This window comes from Accipiter gentilis, chromosome 9 (genome assembly GCF_929443795.1).
Source record: "Accipiter gentilis chromosome 9, bAccGen1.1, whole genome shotgun sequence".
Classification (NCBI taxonomy): Eukaryota; Metazoa; Chordata; class Aves; order Accipitriformes; family Accipitridae; genus Astur; species Astur gentilis.
In genome coordinates, this window is record NC_064888.1 from 18,762,097 (window position 1) to 18,785,096 (window position 23,000).

A 23,000-nucleotide genomic window follows, 5' to 3' on the forward strand; every position below is an offset into this window, starting at 1 on the left:
ACTGTAGCCAAGGCTGCAGGCACCCATAATGCAATGCTTTTGACTTATCATTTGTATTTATCTGTATAATAAATACCTTACCTTCAAATTCTCAGGCAGAGCAGAACATAATAAACACAACCAGACTACTGTTAAAAAACAAACTGGACATCACAATGCGAACAATATTCATGATAGACATACACAAACTCTGGGACTTACAGTGAATTAAGTATCCCTAAACCTGATTAGAACAGCCCCCCCCCTCCCTCCCCCCCCAACCAGAACTAAAAGGAAGCTCAAAAGGAAGTCATTTGACACTTCAAAAATAAATGAGCAGTCACAATGTGGGTTTAAAGAGTAAAAAAATTATTGGAAGGGGTCCCTCAACTCTTTCCATCTACTTTCATAGACCTTCAAATGCACCTTTTCAGAGCACCTTAATGTCTACTGCAATTTAATTCACAACCCAGACAAGCAACAGCTCTCCTGGCCTTGTCTCTGACAAACCTGCCTTTCAGACACATGGCCCCGCTCTTTCAGTTACCTTGATAGAGAAAGCTGAACTTTCTCACCTCTATGGCAGCAGTGTGTTTCTCAGCATTAGCCTTACAGACAGGAATTCTGGGCCAAATGATATACTAAAATAGAACAAGTACCTCCCAGGATTTCCCTCAGTCAAATTACAGGTTATTTTCTTTCTGTATCCTGCATCCTGCTTGATAACTGCTGTAAATAGAAGAGGATTTGTAGCTGATCTACATGCAGAATTGTATTTGAACAAGGTTTTCTGGGGCCTGGAAATGGGTATTTCTTTTACAGTGTGGGACTTGTGCAAATACACAGGAAAACTTTTAATTTCCTGAGCCACAGCTGCTTTTGGTGGAGACTGACAGAGCTTTCAAAGAGCAGCTTCCCAACTACTGATAGAAAGCAAAATACTAGAACTCTTAAGTAGTTCCCACTCATTTTGTCCTGCATAGGAGATTAGGAAACTGGCAGATGGCAACACTGACAGTGACAGAAGAATGTATCTACCATTTCCAAAGGACAGGATTCCGAGCTACTCAGACACTAGGAGCTGTCATTCTTCCATGGAAGATGAAAAATAGCACAGAACTGATTTCTCAAGAAGTAAACCAATAGAACCCTCTATTCCAGTGTTTCTACACATACTACTTGAAGGCCTTAAACATGGCTTAATTAAGCTTCTTTATTCTTATTTAGTAAATGGGGAAAAAACTACCAAGAATTTGGATTAGTCAAGTTATAAAAAGCCAAAACTAATACTACCTTTTACCTTCTCCCTGCTCCACAAAGCTCAAAACAAAAACTTCTGACCGATGCATACCCCAGAGCTTCACTATGGAAGAAGTGACCTATATGACTACATACGTCGTAAACAATGCTGGAAATACATAGTTTTAATACAGAGAACTATTAAGAGTAAAGAGAAAGAGAAAGAGAGTCATAGGTCTTTACTCCATCGGTTAGTTTGTGTGCTGCTAGGTGTCAGTCTCTACAGAACAGGCTGTATTAGGATCACCCTCAGCACTACAGATAAATGCCAGGCCCATTCTTTCTATTTACCACACTGTATATAAACGGAGTTTGTTTGCATCAACTAGCCTGCCTGACAGACAAATTAAACAGCTTATAAAACTAAAAGACATAGACAGTGATCTAACATGAAAGTTTTGTATGTTTAGAAGTCCTCTGTTTCTGCTTATATCACACAGCTTCTTACAAAGTTAGCCAAAAATTGGTTATATTTTGTCTACTGCTAGGAGATCAGGTGGCCAGGGCACAACAAAACTTACCATTCCTGTCTTTGCTAAAGGGCTAGAGTGCAGCTTTCAGGAGTACTGTCATTCGGCACCTTCCAGATGAAGTAGGTTCTGCTCCAAAGACAAGTATCTTCCCTAGAACCAGGTCTTAATCATCTATTGCAACTCTGAAGAATTCTTTTGAGAGACTAAAGAAAGATCTAATTCTCAGCTGGGATGGTGCTAGAGCACACAGTCAAAACTGACACTGCAGCATTTCTATAAAACAGAATTCACAGCTAAATAATCACTATGGGAAAAGACGTAGGAGAGACATTTATCCTCCTGAAAGGAATTCAGTTCTGAGAAAAAAACCCCAAACATTGGAAACTTGCCTGTTGTGCACATGCAGCACTTCATTTTCCACCCAACTTTTAATCCATATATTGCAAATACAGAATTTTAGCAATATGCTGGAGTCAGGATGCTCTGTTTCAGGTTAGCACATACTGAATTGTTAAGAAGGTCTGATTTGCCTGTATGTTACAAGCTTGGAAACCTGAAAATAAACAGCAGTGGATAGAGACCCAGATGCCTTTTTCACTCACTGTAAAAGCACACAAATGAAAAACCACAAAACCAAGTCCTACTCTGAGATGCAATTATTCACCAAAGATACAAGGTCCTAGTTATACACGCTCAAGTCTGCACGTTGACGGTGTTGAGTTCAACTTTCCTTTTCCTAAGCATAAAAAAGAGGTGACAGGGACTTTGTGAAGACAAACACACATATAGTTTAAGTACTATGAATACTCTATCTTCAAAAAGCAAATTTGACAAAATAAGTGCATGAACAAGGATCTTTGCTGTATTGTGCTCTCCTTATCAAGCATACTGTACTCCTAAAACACGAGTTAGTCCAAATTACCATTTGACCAGCAATTTTAGCTCCCATTCAGATCCACTATTTTAGACTGCTGCCCCATCATAATAAAATTGAACAGGTTATGCACATGGATCTGTAGTATCAATTTCTTCATCTGGCAACACCACACACTTCAAAGGTTTTATTTAAAGAAATACATGTTTCTCTGACTTTTCAGAAAAAAAAAAAAATCACCTAAAAAGCTGCTCTTTATATTGGAATAGAGACACAGAGTTTTCAGTCAAGATGACCAATCCTTTCACCTTAGCTAGCAACCTTCCCACAGTGTCAGCAGGCTAGAGAGGGGATTCAGTGGCACCATTCACATTAGAAGCATTTTGAAAAATTCTTACGAGGATTTTTTCTGGTGCAGATTCACACGTGCCCAATTTAAACTTGGTCCACTCAAGAGCTTCACATATAGACAGCCTTCTTGATTTTTACAGACCTTCTACTGCTAGATTGGAAGTGTTCATATATGCGTGTGTGTGTTTGTGTGCACACATATACATGTATATACACAGAACTCAAAGGTTCAACACAATATTTGCATCATCTTGTAACCCAGCAACAATGACAAAGGAAGAAATTACAATTCTGTCATTAACATACAGTTCGAACACCATGTCTCTTACTATCATATGCCCTTTTACATATATATTAACACTTTCTATAGGAAAGAAGTTTCATACATTAAATATTGACAACCTTGTAATGTATTAAATACATATTTATTCAATATTTTAAGATTATTAAAAAAAATAATCTTAGATACTCTTTATTTTCACAAGGTGTAATGCAATTATGATGAGTAACCTACACTTAAGCTCTAACAGCCCAATCCAAACCCCATCAGCTTTAATGGGCTTTAGATCAAGCATGCAAGAGCACTGTAACAAACACTGTTTCAGGAGGTAATTCCCATGCAACATCAAACTATGACAAGACACAAGAGGCTAAAAATGGCTCATCATAATTTATTTTATGTTAAAATGTACAGCTTGAGGGAAGGGGTGTGTGTTGGTTTTTTGCAGGTTTTATTTTTGTTTCTTGGGGGCTTTTGTGAGTGTTGGGTTTTTTTTTTGTTTTTTTTTGTTGGGTTTTGGTTTTTTTTTTTTTTTGTTGGTTTTTTTTTTTTTTTTTTTTTAAGTGACTGACTAAAAAGATAACAGATAAATACAAGAGTGTCACTGGGTCCTATTTTTACATGTATCAAGCCTCTTCTGTTCGGCCCTTACAGTCACTCTGTACAGGTACAAAGGCTACAAAAAAGGAAGCAATATAAACAGACACAAATAACTTTTGCCTTTTTACATGCGATCTGTAAGCTTTGTTTGAGCTATTCACACGCTACTGCTCTATTTTTCCCCTTAAAAAATAACTCCAATATTTTATAAAGATAGAAAAATCTACAGATGGAATGAAAATGTAAAGTTAGAGGCATTTCCATAAAATAGCAACTTTACACCAAATTCACTACTTCTTTTTTCAATCCTGCCAAGTATTTGGACATATATGAAAATGTTTCAAAACTTGACAAATAAACACTGAGATGTTTCAATCAACAAAAAACCATAACAGTATTTATAAAACAGAAAGCTGCCTTTTTTCCTACCCCAGTCCCAAAGAAACTGGTCACAAAAATGGAAAAGAGTCTCAACTTTACACTAAACATACAGCAATAAAACCCTTTGAACTAACCAAAATGTGAATAGCTTTCGCAGCTTTTTTTTATTATTTTTTACAAGTTTCATAATTAACAAAAATATAGTTCTGTTTTTTTTACCCCTCAAACTAGGGTAACCTAATCAAGGCAAAAAAATTAAGAAATGGCTTACTGTTAAGCACAACACTTGTACAGTACTACAAAATGCACTGTCACTAACAAAGACATTAGCGGCATGCAGAAGTGTCACCTTCAGAAACAAAATAATACCATAAAAGAACTGCTAAAAGGCATTTACATGTGGGGAAAGGAGAGAGAAAAAGCTCACGATCCAGTACTGTCTGATAGTTTTGGAGTCTATTTATCCACATTTTTAATGGGAGCAGGCACATAAAATGGCTCTGAACCACAGCTGCTGTGTAATTGCAGTTCATAGAAAGAGTTCTTCCTTTCCAGAGAACTTCAAGCTCAATGAAATAAACAAAAAATGGAAAACCATCTATTTCCCCCCAAAGAGAAGAAAAGTTAAATCCCACAAAGTTAAAAAACAAAACAAAACAAAATGAAACAAAAAAACCCCCAACAAAACAAGAAACAAAGAAAAAAGAAAAAACTTGTATAAGGCTTTCTGCTGCATACAGCTTTTAAATGGTGCCAACAAATGTTTTTGCATTCACACCAATTGCTGGTTTTGAAATCGTACTCTCCAAAAGATATTTGTGCAGATCAATCCAATATGCCAGTTTGGTAGTCTGTCTCTCCAAAGGGCCTACCTTCTCATGTAGGATCCATTAAGAGACTGTTTAGACATGCCTGTATTCATGTAGCCATGATGCCCCGGAGGACTGTACATCATGTTACTGTGGGGTGCTGTCTGCATTGGTTGCTGTGCATATGGCTGAGTTCCCATCATCCCCATCTGCATCTGCATAGGGTACTGGGGTGTTTGATTCATATACCCATGATTACTGTGATATCCACTATTCATCATTGGCTGGGACATACTATAACCATTCATAGCATTAAGGGTATTCATATTCATGTTCACTGAATTGACATTGTAAGCAGGGGCTGGCATCAAATTTACACTCATGTTCATACCACGCTGCATCGTTAAGGTCCGCGTGGGCCCTTGCATGGCCACAGTCTGTGAAGCACGCCCATAAATTTGTGGCTGATGGGCTGCAGCAGCAGGTGGCAGAGGCGTGGATTTGGTTCTTACAGAAACATGACCTTTGCTGGCCATCTGAGTCTGCAGTCTTTGGGTGTGGGATATTCCAATATTCGATGAAGTCATATTACGCTGCAAAAGGGGAGGTGGCAAATTCATGGGAGGAGGAGTAAGGTTGGGGGGAGGGGTCATGGTAGCCTGTGCTTGGGGTCCTCCAGGAACAGCATGTGGAGACTGAGAAAGCTGAACAAGCCCTGTATTACTTAAGGGGGTGGACAAAGAGGCACTGTTTGCATAGGAAGTTACAGCAGCTGAATGGCTGTAAGGCAAAGAATGATCCATAAGGGTGTTAGTTAACTGTTGCAGTTTGGCAAGGCTGAAGGTGGCAGATGGCTGTGAGTAATGCCCTGCTCCAAATTCACTCTGCCCCATTCTTTCATATAATCCAATGTTAGCATTGCCAGTCTCGGGGATTTCAGTTAACTGCATAGGTGGTGTAAAATTAGCAGCCATGCTGCACTGGGATAACTGTTGGTTGCTGCTTGGAGGCCTTTCAACAACACAACCTTGGGGAGATTTTACATTGCAAGTGGGAGGAGAATTGATGTTTGTTTGTTGCATCATACTGCAGCTTCCATTGATGTTAGACATCTGCTGTGTCACTGCACAGCTACTCTGCGTTAGGTTACTAGATGTAAGGCTACTGTATGAACAACTGTTTTGAGAAGAGTTGTTTCCACAGATACTACTACCCATTGTAGAATCGTAACTGCTTGGGTTTTCATAGTTTTCTGTTGTGCTCTCAATGCTCCCTAAGTCACTAAACCCACTATCCACAACTTGTTGTGAATGATCAGAAACTGAGGGAACATCCATCATTGGGCTAGTCTCCATGTTCTGCAGAGACGGCACAGAAATGGCACTTTGATCTGGGCTGATCTGAGCATAGCTGTTCTCTAAAGGAGCAACATTTGGACTATTAACAGAACGAACTGACTGGCTGGGATGAGAGTGCACAGATGAAACTGGGCTACTGTGGTCAGACTGCTGACAATCATCCAATGTGGTCATTTGGGGACTTTGGTCATTATGGGCATAGTTTTGCAAACTTCTACAGGCCTCTTGAGTCTCTGCACAGTCCTGAAATGTATCTTCATGTTCACTTGCTTCTTGGGTTAGAGACTGTACTGCTTGAACCGTCTCTGAATCGATCTCCATAGTCTCAGTACTCTCTCCCTTGAAATCGGAATGTAATTCTTCACCAGCTTTTTGGTCCTGGTTGTTATCTGCATGATCATCATCAGATTCAGGCACAGGGTCTGAATCTGTAGCAAGTTCTTTCTGGTCACTTTCACACTCATCAGCTGCAAGGTCAACACCACAATCCATTAAGTCCTCCTGATTTGAATTACCAGTTTGAACATTTACGTCTAAAAAAGACTGCTGTGTTTCCAGCATTTCTTTGAAAACTTCACCAGGCAGTTCCTCTTTCTCCACTTCTGTTGAACCCATGTGGCTATCATCTTCATCATCTGCATCATGATCCTCATTGTGAGAAGATTCTTCTTCCTCCTCCTCCTCCTCCTCCTGATCATCCAAATGCACGGACTCCTCTTTTTGCAGAAACACCTCTTCTGCTTTGTCTTTTTCTTGATCTTTTGAATTGATTCCACCTTGTTCTACATTCCTGTCTTCTTCCCCAGCTTTTGTCATATCATTTTCTTGTTTTTCAAAGGGTTCACTGGGTGGATGCAGAGGTTCAGGTTCTACCTCTTTTACTTCATCATCTGGTGGTGGTAATACTTCAACAGGCTCTTTAATTGCTTCCTCCGAAACAGCAGGAACTGTGCAGGGCTTGTCTTCAGCTGCTTCCTTTTGTTCCTCCACCAGCACCTGATAGTCAGGCTCCATAGGAGTCTCTGGTGGAGTGTATAAATTAAGCTTAAAGCCAGGTTTTCTTTCTTTGCTTTGCCTCCATTTAGATGGACCACGCTTAACTCCTTTGGGCCAACCCTGCTTGTTCTTTAAAGGTTCAAGATTGTCTTTAGTGCTTTCTTCCAACACAGCTACATCCTCTGTATTATCTTTGGGAGGCAATAGAGACAAAAGAAAAGTCTTAGCTTGCACAAACTAATCAGTATTTTCAACCATAAACCCAAAAGCAATTTATAAACTCAAAATGTATTAAGAAACTCTTGAACAAGAGTTATAAACAGATCTCAAGCCACAACAGAATGAGATATCTACAGCTCAAACACACAGATATATAAAGTTCCTCTTGTTTGGTGGCCTTTTAATAGTTACCATCAGAACCACCATTTATACACTAGAAGAATCTCAGAGATTTAAAATCACACGACATGTAAACTAAAGCAAAAATATTGTCCAAATATTTGATTATCAACCTTTGTTTTTAGAATAGAGGTATGCCATCACTATATAGGCATTGATCTAATGCATGTTGATCTTCTTTGACAGTAATAACATGAGTCTGGAGTTTCCTGTTTGGCCATTGTGGATGATAAGCCATAGTAAACATATAATCATGCTTTAGTACCAACACTGGAAAAAAGGTGGTTCATTCTAGTATCTTCTTATGGGCAGCATATCATGACACAGCTCACAATATATGACAAAAGGCAAAAGATAATGGCAATTAAACAGAGTGTGTTAGAAAGCTAAATTAATCTATTGACTATAAAAAAAACCTACCCAAACACATTCACTCCTCTCCTCTCCCCAAATACCACTTACATATACACCAGAAAAAGGGAGAATTCTCAGGATATAACATGCTGCACTTGGGAGTGTAATGGCTTCAGCAATACTCCTTTGCCAAGTTCTGCCTCTCACTGTAGTGTTATAACACTCCTACAGTCAATTAATGTGATGACATGGTCCATGGACAAATATGCAGTATCTGTCTAACTAAAGCAGTGCAAACCTGACCACTGGGACATAACTGGAACACTCTGAATTTGCTACTATTAGTTTAATTCACTTCTGTTGAGAAGCAGGAAAAAGTGGTAATATTGTAATGTACCTGTGCACTGGCTTGTAACAGCACCAACATTGGTAAGGATGGTTGCTCTAGTCACACAAAAGCTGTTTAAAATAGAAATCAGTGCATGTTCCCTCAACTAAGCAAAGATTAAACTTCTCACGGAATTATGAAAATACTAAAATAGTAACCACTGGCTTCTTAGAGAAAATATATAGACCTGAGAATCCAATCATTCATTCTGGAATTAAAACTTAAAAGCATAATTTGAGAGCCAGGAGGTCAAGGGATAAGTATACATTCAGAATAGCTCATTAGTAGTTTCACTATCCACCCATTAGCTTTTCTGCCAGGAAATATCCTTGAAATCAAACTAGATAAGCAACTTTGAAAGAACACTGTTAAAACTATCCCTCTCTTTTGTGGGGAAAAAAATAGGGACCCTAGTGCTGAGGACACATTGTGCCCCAGAAACAACAAACATTTCATTGAATTACCAACAATGCAGAATAGAAAGATATTTGTGTAAATCAAATCTTCCTGCTTGTATTCCCTACCAAGGATACAAAACCAATATTAGACAGTATTCCCATGATACCCCTGCTCTGTTGAGTATGAAATGCCCTGTTGTAGGGACATAAAAGTTGTTGTTGGCAACATGACAAGGACTGCAGTGCTTCAGACTGGAAAACATTTGCTTTCTGAACACAAGACCCAGATTGTAATATTAATGGGTTAGGAATAACAAAAGAAGTAAACACAATAGAACCAAAACAAAAAGTTTGAAGCCACCACTGAATTGTAATAAACTACGTGAGATTAATGGCTGCAGTAGCACCTCTAAGCAGAAAGCATTATTATGATTGTAAGATTTTAAGACAAAATGTCTAAACACATCTCGTTAAAAATTTCCGTATTTATGACAAAAATAAACACTTCCTTTGGAGGCCATCCGACAAATTAGTTTTGTCAAGATGCAAGAACATTTTCAGCTTACTTGTACAATTGTCACCACTCCTGTAACAACAAGTATCTTTCTCTTCCTTGTTCTGCTCTTCCTCCTCCTCCTCCTTCTCCTGTTTCTCTTGCCCAGGTTGATACTCAAAAGCTTTTCTAATAACAGGCTTCAAGTCATCATCTTCCCCATCCATCTCACAAGTAGGTTCCAAGTGCGGCATGGGACGGTCTTCATCTGAGTTATCAAATGGCTCATTTAATACCTCTGTTGTTTCAGAAATTGTCTCTGTTGTAACACTGCTATTAATCCTTCTGCGTTTACGGCCCCTTTTCTTTTTCAGTATGAAAGGTCTCTGAAAAATAATTCCAGAAATATAACATTCCTGTTTGTTACCTGACTCTTGACACCAATAAATAAATTCTTGTAAAGTGAGTTTACAATAATCTATTTACTCATTCAAAAAAATACCTTACATTGCATCAAATTCAAATGTAGACAGAAAATTAAAATGTCTAAACAGTTAAAATAGGTATGTATGTATACATGCACACAAACCTTTCTGTAGATGCAAATTAAGACTAGAATTTTCTTCATATTGTAGTGATTTTTTACCTTCTTCTGTCAAATAATATTCATAGCAATATTACACACATTGTACTTACACATCTTTCCTCTGTAGATTTATAATTCCCCAACAACCTTCACAAGTATCAAAGTTTCTTCTTCTACATTTCTGGTTTCTGCTATTTTAGAAATAAGTATGTATACAGAAAAATAGGTAACAGCAAAGGAAGTGCACCTCAAGCTTCACATGGGTCTCAACAATACACTAGAAGAATCCTACAGTTGGCTGCTATAAAGAAAAAACTGTTCAACAGTTTATATTTCTATTATTATGCATTCTCAAAGATTTATAGTTACTTGCAAGTTTGCTCATCTAAAGTATAAACAAAGGGACGCTCCAATTCCCTAAGTCTCACCAGAGACACCTAAATACATATGCTAAGGTGAGTGCTTTAAAATTTTGGGATGCTTAGTTTACCAATTTAATCCATTCAAATAGTTGCTTTTTCAACGAAATTAAGATTTATGTGAACACTGCAGTAACCAGAATTTAACATTTAAATCTCTTGGAAATTAGAAGAATATGGGTAAAAAAACCCCTTTTGTTTTAACAGCACTTGCTTTCCAAAAACAGTATTCCCCTTTAAGGAGTCCCTATATTAAGAACAGTAGAAGGGCAAACCCCGCAAGCTGGACTCCATCTTAAAATGAAAAAAAAGGAAGAACCATTAAATTACTGAACGAATACCAATGCCAAACAGCAGAGGGCAATCACTAGTTTAAAAAGTAACAGGAAATTCTGATTTTTTTTTGTGTCACTAGTATTTTACAGTTCTGTGAAAAATCCAAAAGATAAAAAAATTGGATGGAGAACTAAATACAGAAAGACAAGAGTTGTTCAGTGACCAAACAATAGAGAAAGAATTAAAACAATGTAATAATGTTCATAAAAAGCCAGATTATTATTTTGATTACAACGATTTGATTGAAATCAGAGATGAATGACTTTAAACCAAACCACTGAAAAAACACACCTTTCTTTTTATGGCCAGTGACTGTGGCTTTGTCAGCCGGGGAGGTGAACTCTGCTGATTCTCATCCCCGCCATCCTCCTCGCTGCTTTCCTTAGATTGCTCTGTGGATTGCCCTCGCTCCCCCACCACTGCCACACTTTCTGGAGATCGCAAATATTTATTTTTAGATTGTACTTTTGCAGGTGATTGCCTACTATTAGTTCTCGTGGAGAATATCTCTTGCTCTTCCTTCTCCCAGCAGCTAGCTTGTTCCATCAGACGCTCAGCCTGAAGGTTGAGGTTAAAATAACAGGTCACTGAAACAGCATTTACTTAGCCATATCCTTCATGTTCAGCTAAAGAGTTACAATAAGTCAACCCTGATTAGCGCTGCTGGCTAACCTAGCAACAACATTTCAGCTGAATCATCTAGTAGCTCCTTTACAACAGTTAGGATAACAAACCAAAGAAGATTGCATTTCATGGGATATTTAGCACTATTAATGATGCAGCGAATTGATTTAAGTCCTTTAGCACTACATTACATGCCCACTGACATGGATCACTTTGAGCAAGTTCATAACACAAAGAATCGATTGACACTGCAGCCCCTGAGCTCTGCACCAAATTTGATCTGATTACATGCTCTTCGACTACCTCAGGAGTGATAAATACAGCTCTATGACAAGTGATTCATGTTCTAAGTTTTCATATTCATCCTCCCAAAGTTACCATGTCTTGCTGCACAGCTTCCAAAAATTTTGCATTACAATATCAGTATCCTCTATCATTAAGCAATAGTCAAAGTGAAAACTGCTCTGTTTAAGACAGCCTAATGTTGAATACTCAGAGTGATGAAATCCAAAGGAAGGGAAATTCAGAATAAGAAGTTTCTGCTATTACCTCCTTTTCTGCTTCTCTCTCTTCTTCAGAGACTGCAGCATTAGAAACTAACAAAGGAGTCCATCTCAAGCTTTCAGGATCTACCTCATTGATACGTGGATTCGCTTTCAGTTTCTCCATATGACTTGAAATCAGCTTTTCCCTTCTAATAATTACAAATCTACAATCCAATAAACAGTAATTTATTTTAGAAAGTGATCACCTAGAACCTTCCTACAGTTTAAATCCTTTTGCACAATAACCTGTGAAAATAGATGGATAAATAAATGGATACATCAAACTAAAAATATCAGCTATCACACATAGGTAACACACACTACTGACTACTAAGCGGAAGTGAGGAAAAAATAGTTTATGAATTGAAAGCTCAACACTAAACATCACTAGGGCAACAGAGAGGAACGTAAAGGTTTTGGAGTTGACTACTCTAAATCTACGTAAGAGGTGTAGTGTTAGCACTTCAGTCACTGCCAGAACAATTTCCAATTTTAATATGACATACAGGCATAAATAGAAAACACCGTGGATCATCAAAAAAAAGAGTAAAGAAGTTGTTAATATTACAACTGAAGATGGCAGCTAACTAGACAAGAAAGCGAGTTAGAAACATAGGTTTTTCTAACAGAGCATAAAAATGTACCTTAGTCCTATGCTGATGCAGTAGAAAACAACTTTCTAATGACTATGAAATGAAGTAGCATTTCAAAAGTAGGTGAAGACTAATATAATAGCACAGTATGCTAACATACTAGCACATATCCCACCAAGTTCCCCTGTTACAAAGAACTATACAATTCTAAACAACAAAAAATGTTTTGTTTTGTTTTTAGCAAGAATTTCAAATGCTGTAAAAATCAGGTAGGTTAAGTGACAATATTGCTTTTCACTGAGAGAATGCATTAAAAACAAAAAGTCAGATCCAGGTGAACCCTTTTCACAGAATTGTGACAAACTTCTACTTTACTACATGTATGAAAAATTAACAAAATGTAGGAAATCATAAGAAGCCATACCCGATTCCCAAGGTAAGTGTCTGGCAGGAATTTCAAAGATGCGATTTCTCTTCCTGGTTCAGCCACTGACCTTCTGGATACCTTTAGCCAAGTCAGTTCATGTCCCTGTCTAAGCTTTACTACCTGTGAAAAAAGACTAACTGACCTTGTTCATAAAATATTTTGAATTCTATAGATGAAAAAACATTATTTTCTAATTGGGCATCAGTATTCAGGCCCTATAATAATTTGTGATGACAGAAGCTCCATGTAAGTAACCAATACATATTTGAATCTCCCTTAAAATGCATTTTTTCCCATCAGGTTGTCCATAAATAAGCACCCCAGAAAGGGGTTTTAATGCCATGACAGCAGTCCTCTTACTACTCGCATAATACCATTCTGTAATCCAATCTCCTTTTTGAAGACTTGCATTCTTACTAGTTCAAAACTTACTAGTTTTGAATAGTACTGCTGGTGCACATAAAAGTTACTGAGACTGCGCTATTCCTGATCTTAATTTTATTTTTTGGCAACCCACTGTTTGTAAGGCAGTTTTGCTTAATTATGAGGTTTCTGTGATTGGAATATCCAGAAAGAATTAAGAAGCTCTTCAGAAACATAAATACCATTGAAAGTAATTTAAGGCATTTTATGAAAAAAAAAAAAAAAAAGAAGAAAGAGCCCAAACAGCAAAACCAACCCACTTAAAATCTACAGTATCAATCAAGATCATTAAGAAAGAAGATATTCACAAAACAGGAACTCACCTTCCCAGTGCACTAACTTTCAACATTGATCATAATGTTAAATAGAAGCTTGCATTCCCAGTACCTTGGGCAGGACGACTTCATGTAGAGCTGACCTGATCCCACGGCTCGTATGAATTCAGTAATGATTGAAAAAGGGGTGTGGAGAAAGAGACTGCCACCCGCAACCCCAAATTTTTCCCCTCACTAGTATTCAAAGCAAGATATTTGCAAAGTAAGAGTCAGGAATTGTACTTACGGAAGATGATACTGAACAAAACAAAATTCTTCACTGAAAATGTTTCAAGCTGGCCACACCCTTCTAATAACCATTAACATGAAAGAGGATTCAAAAACCCACCATTTATTTAGGGAGAAAAACTCTTTATGTAAGATGCCCATTAACAAGACCCAGCTGTACTGCCCTTCTTCAGTAAAATGGTTATCATTCATTTTAAAGTCAGAATTTTACACAGACATTTTTGACATCAACTGTTTTGTAAGTTGAAAAATTAATGTTTTGTCTCAGTATTTTTAAAATTTTTTACAAGATTCACTGACCTATCTTCTCTTTTATCTATCATGCTATGTTGCTGCAGGGTTGTGGCAATATCATGTGGACACATTCCAGTAGCTCGACTCATTCCTTTGATGCTGATCTGTTTTTCGTGGTGGCAGTTAAGGTATTCTAATATGACACTCTTCCAGTATGCCAAGTATGAGAGACGACCCAGATCAGACAATGGCTTTTCAGGGGATCCTGCTTGACCCTCTCTTCTAGAAAGTAAATAGCCTAGAAGGAAAAGAAACAGAATACCTTACTGAGATAACAAAACTAAAGAATTTTAACTACTCCTTAAGAAAGTTGGTATTAATAAAAACATCAGCATGACTGATTACATTATTGATAATTCTTGCAAATAAAGATATCCTACCCATAAAAGAGATTGTTTTTCATCATATAATGGCATAGAAAAAGATGAAATCCTTGTAAGAGACTGATCTTATGTTACAAGAATCAAACATTAACCAACCCTCCCCTTTTTATCACAAGGCAAGGAGGAAAGAAAAAGTGAACACGTTTCAGAACAGGTCTCTATCATACATGATGTCATTTATAACTACTACTGCCTGGCCTTGAGAAACTTTTATACCTGAGTTACATCACTGAAGCCAAGAATTTTCAGAAGAATCTCAAGAGGAAGTGTCATGGGTAATATCAGTTAAGTCAGTTTTCTTCAAGAAGCCCCAGGTGACTAAGTTTTTGATTAAACAGTTAGTTGTTGTACTTCAGAGGTGACATATAATTCACAAGTTGAACTACTAGGAGAATTACTTAGAAGAAATAATTAAAAAATAATCTCCCTTAATTCACATTTAAGAACATTCACATAATTCCATTTTGCAGTCTTCAAGACAGTAACTAATCAGCTATTATACAATACACCACCTTCATTTTATATTCTATTTATGTTTTAAGTCCTTTTAAACTCTCTTCAGCTTTAAGAAGCATTTACAATTTAAAATAGAACACACCTGCTTGGAGATAACAGAAGAAGTCTGGTATTTGCCACCATTAAAACTATTTCAGGATAAAGGCGCCCCCCCTCCCAACAACACAATTAATAAAATGTATCCTTTCACAGTAATTAATCTCTCCATGACACATATTCTGCACCGTGCTTTTACAAACACTACCAAAACATGGGCCTTAAAACACCAGGCTTACAAAATGCTTATTCCACTACAGATGTGGCCATCATGCTTATGGAATTACATTAGACAAAGTCATTTGGCATCCACCAACATATATGGTTCTTTTGCCTTCCAATACTCTTAAATTTTTTTTTTTTTTTAAGTTGAAATCCCTCTTTCTATCTTTCAAAGATTGCTTTAAAACATATCTAGTACAGCCATGTCACATTTGCTCAACAAATCCTCCTGACTTCTTCACAAAGTTTCTCCTACTCAAGTTAGCTATAAATTAAAAACATATGATTGATGTTCAGCTTTGAGTGAAGCAGTGGCTGTTTCCTTATTTTGCTGTATGCTCCACCATATACAAACTGTACACACACATAAATATATCTGGGTTTTGTGTATCTAAAAACCCCATGAAATACAGACATACGTATATATTTACTCAGCCTGAAACAATGGTCTTCCCTTTTATGGGGGCAATACAAAAGGTTCACAACAGAATTTGGAAAATACATATGCACTGGTACTCATACTCTAACCTCCAGTTTGCATAAAAATGTTTACACAGAAAAGCAGATATCCTACTACATTCCAAGTGATCACTAACAACATAGATAAGGAAATAAGTAGTGTACCCTTCATATCTATTAGCATGATTTACAATAAAATGCCAGAGCTTCAGGAGGAATACCACCCCACATCTGCCTACTTCTATGTAGCACATAGATGCCTACATAAAGCCTGCCTACATCTGCATGGTACCACTGGAAACTCAGCAAGTAAATTTATTCTGTTTTACAGAAGAAACACTACCTTAAAACTCAAGAAAAGGAAGGTGGTTTAACATTTGAAGTTGCAGCATATTAAATTTTTTTATAACTAGATACGTCTTAGTACTACATGTAACTGTTTTTGACAGGAAAAGCCAAACTTTGCGTTCAAAACCACACTGCATCCTGAATAGTTTGAAGGTAAAGAATTGTTGTTCTGCTTCCATACTTCCAACTGCACAGAAAGATACCTGCAGCGTATAGGTCATTCTGCATAATTTTAGACAAAGCTTCACTTGTACCAAGAAAGATTTTTGGATCAACATATAAAGATCACATGTTCACAACATATAAAGACAAATTTTATACTAAGATGTCATTGCCTATAGAAAAACATGCAAAACTGCAGCAGTACAAGTGGGGATAGAAGTCTCAATACAGGAAAAGAGAGGGAGAATAACCCAGATTTTAAAAATAAATCCATGAGGAGAACTTACAGTTGCTTCAAGTAACTTCACAGTTTAACCTACCAACTTCACATTAAAGAAAACTTGGGCACTAATAGAAAGTGTTTGTAGGCTGTTTGCAAGACCTGGATTTCATTCTTGTATTTCACTATACTTCAAAATTACTTAGACAAGAACTTTCTTCCCCCTCTTTCGTTTTCCTCATATGTGACAGGGCTGTAACTATACTTTCTTGATAAACATTTTATGAGGCTTAATAAAAAAATCACTATCAAGAGTTTGGAATCATTAGTTAGGCAACCACAAGTAGCTTTAGAGTTTTACTAGTATATCCTTGCTCATCAGATCTTTCCAATGGCTGGGGACTTTGTGACTAGTTCTTAGTTGTCATTTTCACATATTTTTACTGAACATTAAAGCAGTGAAACCTTCATCTGCATGGCAATAACATCTATTGGTATCCTTCTCCTACCATTCTACAATATAACCTATGCTTATCCAAGATACTCACATTTTGTAGGATCAAAAATATAAATCACAGGTAACAGTCTCAGTTACACGTAGCGAGCACTGAATGGAAAGTTTCTCTTAACAGATTCTGTGATTTGAACATCTATTAAATTAAACTTACCAAAGAGACGCCAAATGATTGATCTAAGTTGCAGGTAAATAAAAAACACTGATCGTGGTAGCTCGTGTATCTATCCTGAAGCATCTGAAATGAGTACAATATGCCCCTGTTAAACTGATAGCCCCACTATCGTTGTGTCTACCTAATCTTAATAATGGATAGCCTCAAAGGGGAAACCTGAAAGAACTTTCTTGAACTATAACCCCTGATTTGAGACTATGAACAGCAGCAACATTCAGAGGACAAAATATAGCTCCTCCCCACCCCCCCCAAGAGTAAACAAGTCAAGACTGTATGTTACACAAAAAAACCCCTACAACAAAATACAAGACCTAATCTAGAACAACAAAGAGTTGCCTATCTTATCTTCTCAGCGTATGAGTGATAGTATCACAAATTAAACAGCCAAAATACCATTAATGATTTTTATTTCTTGCCTTATCTCCAGCCTTCATGGTGAAGCCACACACGATTTACAGCCTTTGATTTTTATCATGCAAACCTCCCCAGAACCAATACGGTTTTATCTCATTCAAAACAATTAGAAGAAATTCAGTCTGACAAAGGGAAAGTTAGTGTAAGGTACATGTATTTTATGCCATCAACTCAAATTTAGGAGAAAATCAGACATTAAAACATACACTTAAAAGAAATTAACTTGAGGAGTATCTTTTAATTTCAATCTACAGCATTCCCAGTATGTAACTGCCCTGAAATAGCTAAAACAGTCCTCAACACACCTATGTGAAAACAGTAACTTTAATACACCTGTGTCAGTCTCCAGCAACTTTCAGTTAACTATGGATTTTGTTATGCTCAGTTCTGTCTCTTAAAACAAATTAAACAGTGTGAGATCAGAGGTCCGGCTTGGTAGTACCCTGTTCTGACAGTGGCCAACGGAAAAATCCAAGGGAGAGACTAAAACAGGCAACCATTTTCTGAAACTCACATGCAAACAGAATTAGTCTGGTTCTGTCCAAACAAATGGAACCCGTCAGATGTGTATCATCCTCACACATTTTGGCATTTTCTAAGAACTTGGTAATATTTGTTCAGTATCACTGTCTTTTGCAAGCAGCAGAGAGTCCATCTTCCTTCTCCATTCACTGCATTTACCTATGTGTACCAGTCTTTATTGTCATGTCCACTAATATGCCTGGTACTGACCTGAGGTGAACCGACTTTTACCTCCCTAGCTCTCTCCTGAAAATCTTCTAAAAATCAGGATCGTATCAGCCCCCTTTCAGTCCTGTGGCACAAAAGCAGTTTTATGCATACTTCAAGATACAAACTGTCATAAGCAGCTATTTCATTACTACGTCTCTCTTATTTCAAAGTCCAAGAAACATCCTCCTTTTCCTGCCATACACGCTTCCAAACTTCACTACTTAGCTTTCTAATATTAAGCATAAATCACTCCACAGTTTTAAATACAGCAGATACAATTTAGCTCGAGACAGCTGAATTGAATTTTATTACCTATTGAAGAAACACAGACTTGTCCCTTTGCTTCTAACATGGTAGCAAAGGCAGGCTAGCCCTCAAACATATAAGACAACAGACATGCAGATTACATAGAGGCCAGTGGCATAGGAAGAAGCAGCAAATAAAGACACTAAATAATTGAACTGGTATACTAAGACCAACTGAACAAACAAATTGACAGAAGGAAGTCAAATGAAGTTTGAAGATATTATTTAAGGACTCTCCTGCAATCTGTGTGCTCTCTATACATGCTTTATAATTCTATAGCAATGAACAAATCAATTTATCATTTCATTTCTGATGAATGGTCAAAGAGATCTAGCTAAAAAGAGTTCAGTTTCTTTGAGTGTGTTGAATTAAGACTGACCACAATCATTATAAAGCCATTAGGTTTTCAAGTAAGCCAAGTAATTTAACTTGATTCAAGTAAACCACAAAACCAAAAACCTCAGTCTTGTCCTCCCTTCCCTCCAGCCTACTTGCGCCCTGGTTGTAGGTGTCTGAATTACAGTTGTTTGAGTGCACGCAAGAAAGCATGGCCACACTGTGGCTCAGTTACACACAGAAGTAGTTAAACTGTGGTATGCATATTGCACAGGATTGAATGAACACTTCATTAATGGTTTCCTATTTGCCAGAGAAGCAGAAGAATTTAGCTAATATGAAGGTTTTGACAAGTATTTTTGATGTAATTATATTTACTATTTCTATCTTTAAAAAACTTTATATCCTGGAACAATCCCAGAAATGCTGTATTTTACATTAAATACAAAAATTACTTTGTTTAGCTTAAAAGTAATCAATAGTTGGCTGGTTAGCATCCACACTTTGAAAAATAAACAATTGTGGCAGAGTAGGTTCTAAGAAGGTGAAACAGAGGGTTATATTTGCCTTGCAAAGTAAGTGTATTAGTCCTCTTTTTATAGAAGTATCACAACATCTCTTGCAATCTCCAGTGGGCAATACAATTGTACATTTTATTGAAAATTCAACATAACCTGAATACAACCCACCCAGAGCATCCTGAGGCAGTTTCAATACAATCTACTCCAGAAGATGCTACCAGCTGAATCTCTAGTATCATTTCCTGTATTCTACTAGCCACGTGCTCCCTTTAACAAGGCATCTGACAGATCAGCCTCACCACACACCATAGACACTGTGCCATGTGCAATGGACATTGTGCTCATCTAACACAATTCCTCCATTCCTTGAACTTCACTGCTTACAGGTAGGCAGGTTCTTTGAGTACAGTGCCACAAAGAGAGGCACTTTGCTCTTGTGAGGACATAATGTATAATGTTTAACTATTGTTCTGAAAATACCTTTCACCTCATTGCATCACTTTGCAATGCATTATATTGCCTTCAGTAGAAACAGATAATATCAGCAAAAATGTGCCTGAACAGCAAATAAGAGTACTGAATCTCATTCTATACCTGGACAAGTACTTAAAAACTGCAGTTCCTTTCTCCTATGCTACTAGCAACAATCCATGTATTTGTTTTTCACTTATGCAGGTTAAAAATTAAAACAGAGTCTTCAAAGTGGACCCTGAGGGTAGGGATCCTTAAGTCCTACATTTCAGCTAGGACAGATCTTTTGTTTGCTACAAGAAGTTGGAAATAATTTACACTGAAAATTTTAAGAGAAATTTATCTGAGAGTCTGTGATCTAGAAAAATTTTATATATCAATCACATAATGCACTGGAGACAAAACACAGGTCTGATCTTACTTAAGAAGTCATGTTCAGTATTACTTTCTAGAAAATCAGTATTATTAATCTCTGTGAATAAAAAAGTTACAAATATTAGTGAAGAAAGTTTTTTACATTCTTGTAACTGAGACAGAACTCAGTTTACAAAAAAACCCCCCAAAAACCAAAAAGAAAAACATCTTAACATTAGGATGTGTCCTACCAGAGTACTCCAGAGTCCTCATCTTGGATCAGCCTAGCTGTTCCAGAGAACACAACTCTTCACTCAAATTTTGTAATTCAAACTTAGATTGTCACTTTTCTTTTCTTTTTTTTTTTTTTTTTTTAACTCATCTGCAGATTAGATTGGCTCTTACTTTCAAGAAAAACTGCAGCCAAACACAGTCTCTCTTTCAAAAACAGAACCACACTGGTGGTAGTCTAATAAAAGAGAAGCAGCAGAACTTCGCTTCACTGCAAACACTTGTTACAGAGAAATGTTTACATCCTGTTTCATCCCTCCACATTCACAGAATTATTAATAAACGTAACACACAAAGCTCTTGAATAGGAGCAACTCTTACAGAGTACAAGAACAGTACAGAAAATGCAACGTAGCAGAGGTCCCTAGATGAGAATAACTCCTAAGAGTCCTTCAGCAGTAACCCTGCCACCATAACCTATTGGACTTTGAACAAGAGTGGACTTAGGAAATAGGAAATCTTTATTCTGTTCAGCAGGGTTTCATCGAGACAGCTTCCTCTCAGGCTTTTTAGGCTATCACCTTCTATGCTTCCTAGTAAAACTGCTTGATCATTATCATGGTACCTCACTTCAAAGAAGAAAATTTCTATTGTGAATCCTTATTTCATTTCCACAGAAGAAAAACACTCTCCACCTTTTAAAGTGCAAAGGATCAAAATTTAGAAGAAGTTTCATTGCAAGAGCATTAATTTATTGCTTATGTATTAAAATACCCACAAAACAGATGACTCTATATTATCACTTCTGAATAATCTTCCAATCATTTTTAAACCCGAAGAGTCAGACAGTATGCTTATAATTGGTAATAACTGAGAATCAGGGTGGGGAACAAACCATATGAAGAACCAAATTCAAATCTATTAACCTTGGCTTCCAAAATTAAGTCTCTTTTGCCACTGTAATTCACCTCACAGCAAAATACAAAAGCAAACTTAAATGGTTGCAAACTTGCTCAAGCCTTGCATGCATAGAAAGCCCATTTTAAAAACAAGTTTCAACTCACAAACAGGAATGACATACCTTAAAACAACTGTCAGGTTGTCAGCTCTCACAGAGTCATGAAACAGCTACTGAGCTGCTACAACATACAGCATGTCATAATAAGGTAAACTGTCATCAGCTTCAGTTTGCCTACGAGACACATTCAGCAGCTGAGTTGTAAATTGCTTAACTGCCTGTGAATCAAGGACAAAACAGACAACAAAGACAGAATCACTGTTGCCATTCTAAGGGACATGCTTGCTCTCTAGCCATGCACTAAGGCCACTGCAATCAAATTAATCTGGACAGCTACAGAGAACTGCTGTCAATGCACAACTAAACTCCATTTTATCTTTCTGGACCTGTTCAGCTATACTAACAACAGTAATACATCACTGACCTATAAATAGGCTTAAAGAAAGCTGCCAGTGTTGAGTACCACATCATCAAGTCCAGTTCAAAATGCATCTACGCAACACAAGGCTTAAATGCCAGCCTGCTGAAAGCACTTTTACTTACAAACTTCCTAAAGTTTACTTCCAAAGTAAGTTCTCCTACCACAAGCTAATCTAATGTTAACCGCAAAAGTTTCAGAAAACAGCATATGTAGAAATACCTGCAGACAGAATTTATGCAGATCTGGAGGTACCTTGGCATTTGTTACGTGACTTACACAAAGTCAAATGCTCTGTCATCTTTGTAACATCGTGAAACTACAAATCCATTTATTTTACTTATTGCTGTAGCTGTCTACTCTTCCTTCTCTTTTTCAAGATGCTGTAACGTTTGCCACCACTCAGTTATCAAGGATGTTCCCTAATTGCCATGACCTCCCAAACATCATAGGGAGAGGTCTCGCAATCATGTCAGTCAGTTCCCTTGGGTGAATCTCACCTGGTCCTACAAGTCTGTGTATGTTCATTTTACTTAAGTAGTCTGTAACTTGATCTTCCTCTAATCATGGATGGCATCTCTCTCTGCTCCTTAAATTCTGCCACACCTGAGAACAGGCCCTATCAGTGAAAGCCAAGGCAAAGAAAGTACCAAGTACCTCGGATCCCTTCCAAAATCCCCACCACATCCCCATGTTGTTACACGATGCCCACTCCATTCAGCAGCAGGGCCATGTTCTGCTTTACTCTTCTTCTGGCTGTCCACATACTTTTAAGTGCCTTCCTGTTGCTCTCCACATCACACAGTTTCAACTCCAACCAAGCTATGGCTTAATTCCATTCCTGCACATGTAAGGAATACCAGTACCTTTTGCTGACTTTGTTTTTGCTCAGGTCACTAGCTCTCCCTGCAGCCTAGCAGGC

General features: G+C 37.4%; 1 protein-coding gene across 7 annotated transcripts in view; it reads right to left on the reverse strand.

Moving 5' to 3' along the window:
* Positions 1 to 3,452: 3,452 nt before the first annotated feature.
* KAT6B (lysine acetyltransferase 6B) overlaps positions 3,453 to 23,000 on the reverse strand; it is a 126,289-nt gene continuing 106,741 nt past the window's right edge. For all 7 annotated transcript variants that reach the window (XM_049810295.1, XM_049810294.1, XM_049810296.1 and 4 more), the window contains exons 13-17: positions 14,249 to 14,480; positions 11,947 to 12,106; positions 11,065 to 11,331; positions 9,506 to 9,818; positions 3,453 to 7,591 (exon numbers count right to left, since the gene is read on the reverse strand). In XM_049810295.1, the coding sequence (XP_049666252.1) occupies positions 5,106 to 7,591; positions 9,506 to 9,818; positions 11,065 to 11,331; positions 11,947 to 12,106; positions 14,249 to 14,480 (3,458 nt within the window). In that variant the 3' untranslated portion in view covers positions 3,453 to 5,105. The remainder of the gene's footprint in view (positions 7,592 to 9,505; positions 9,819 to 11,064; positions 11,332 to 11,946; positions 12,107 to 14,248; positions 14,481 to 23,000) is intronic.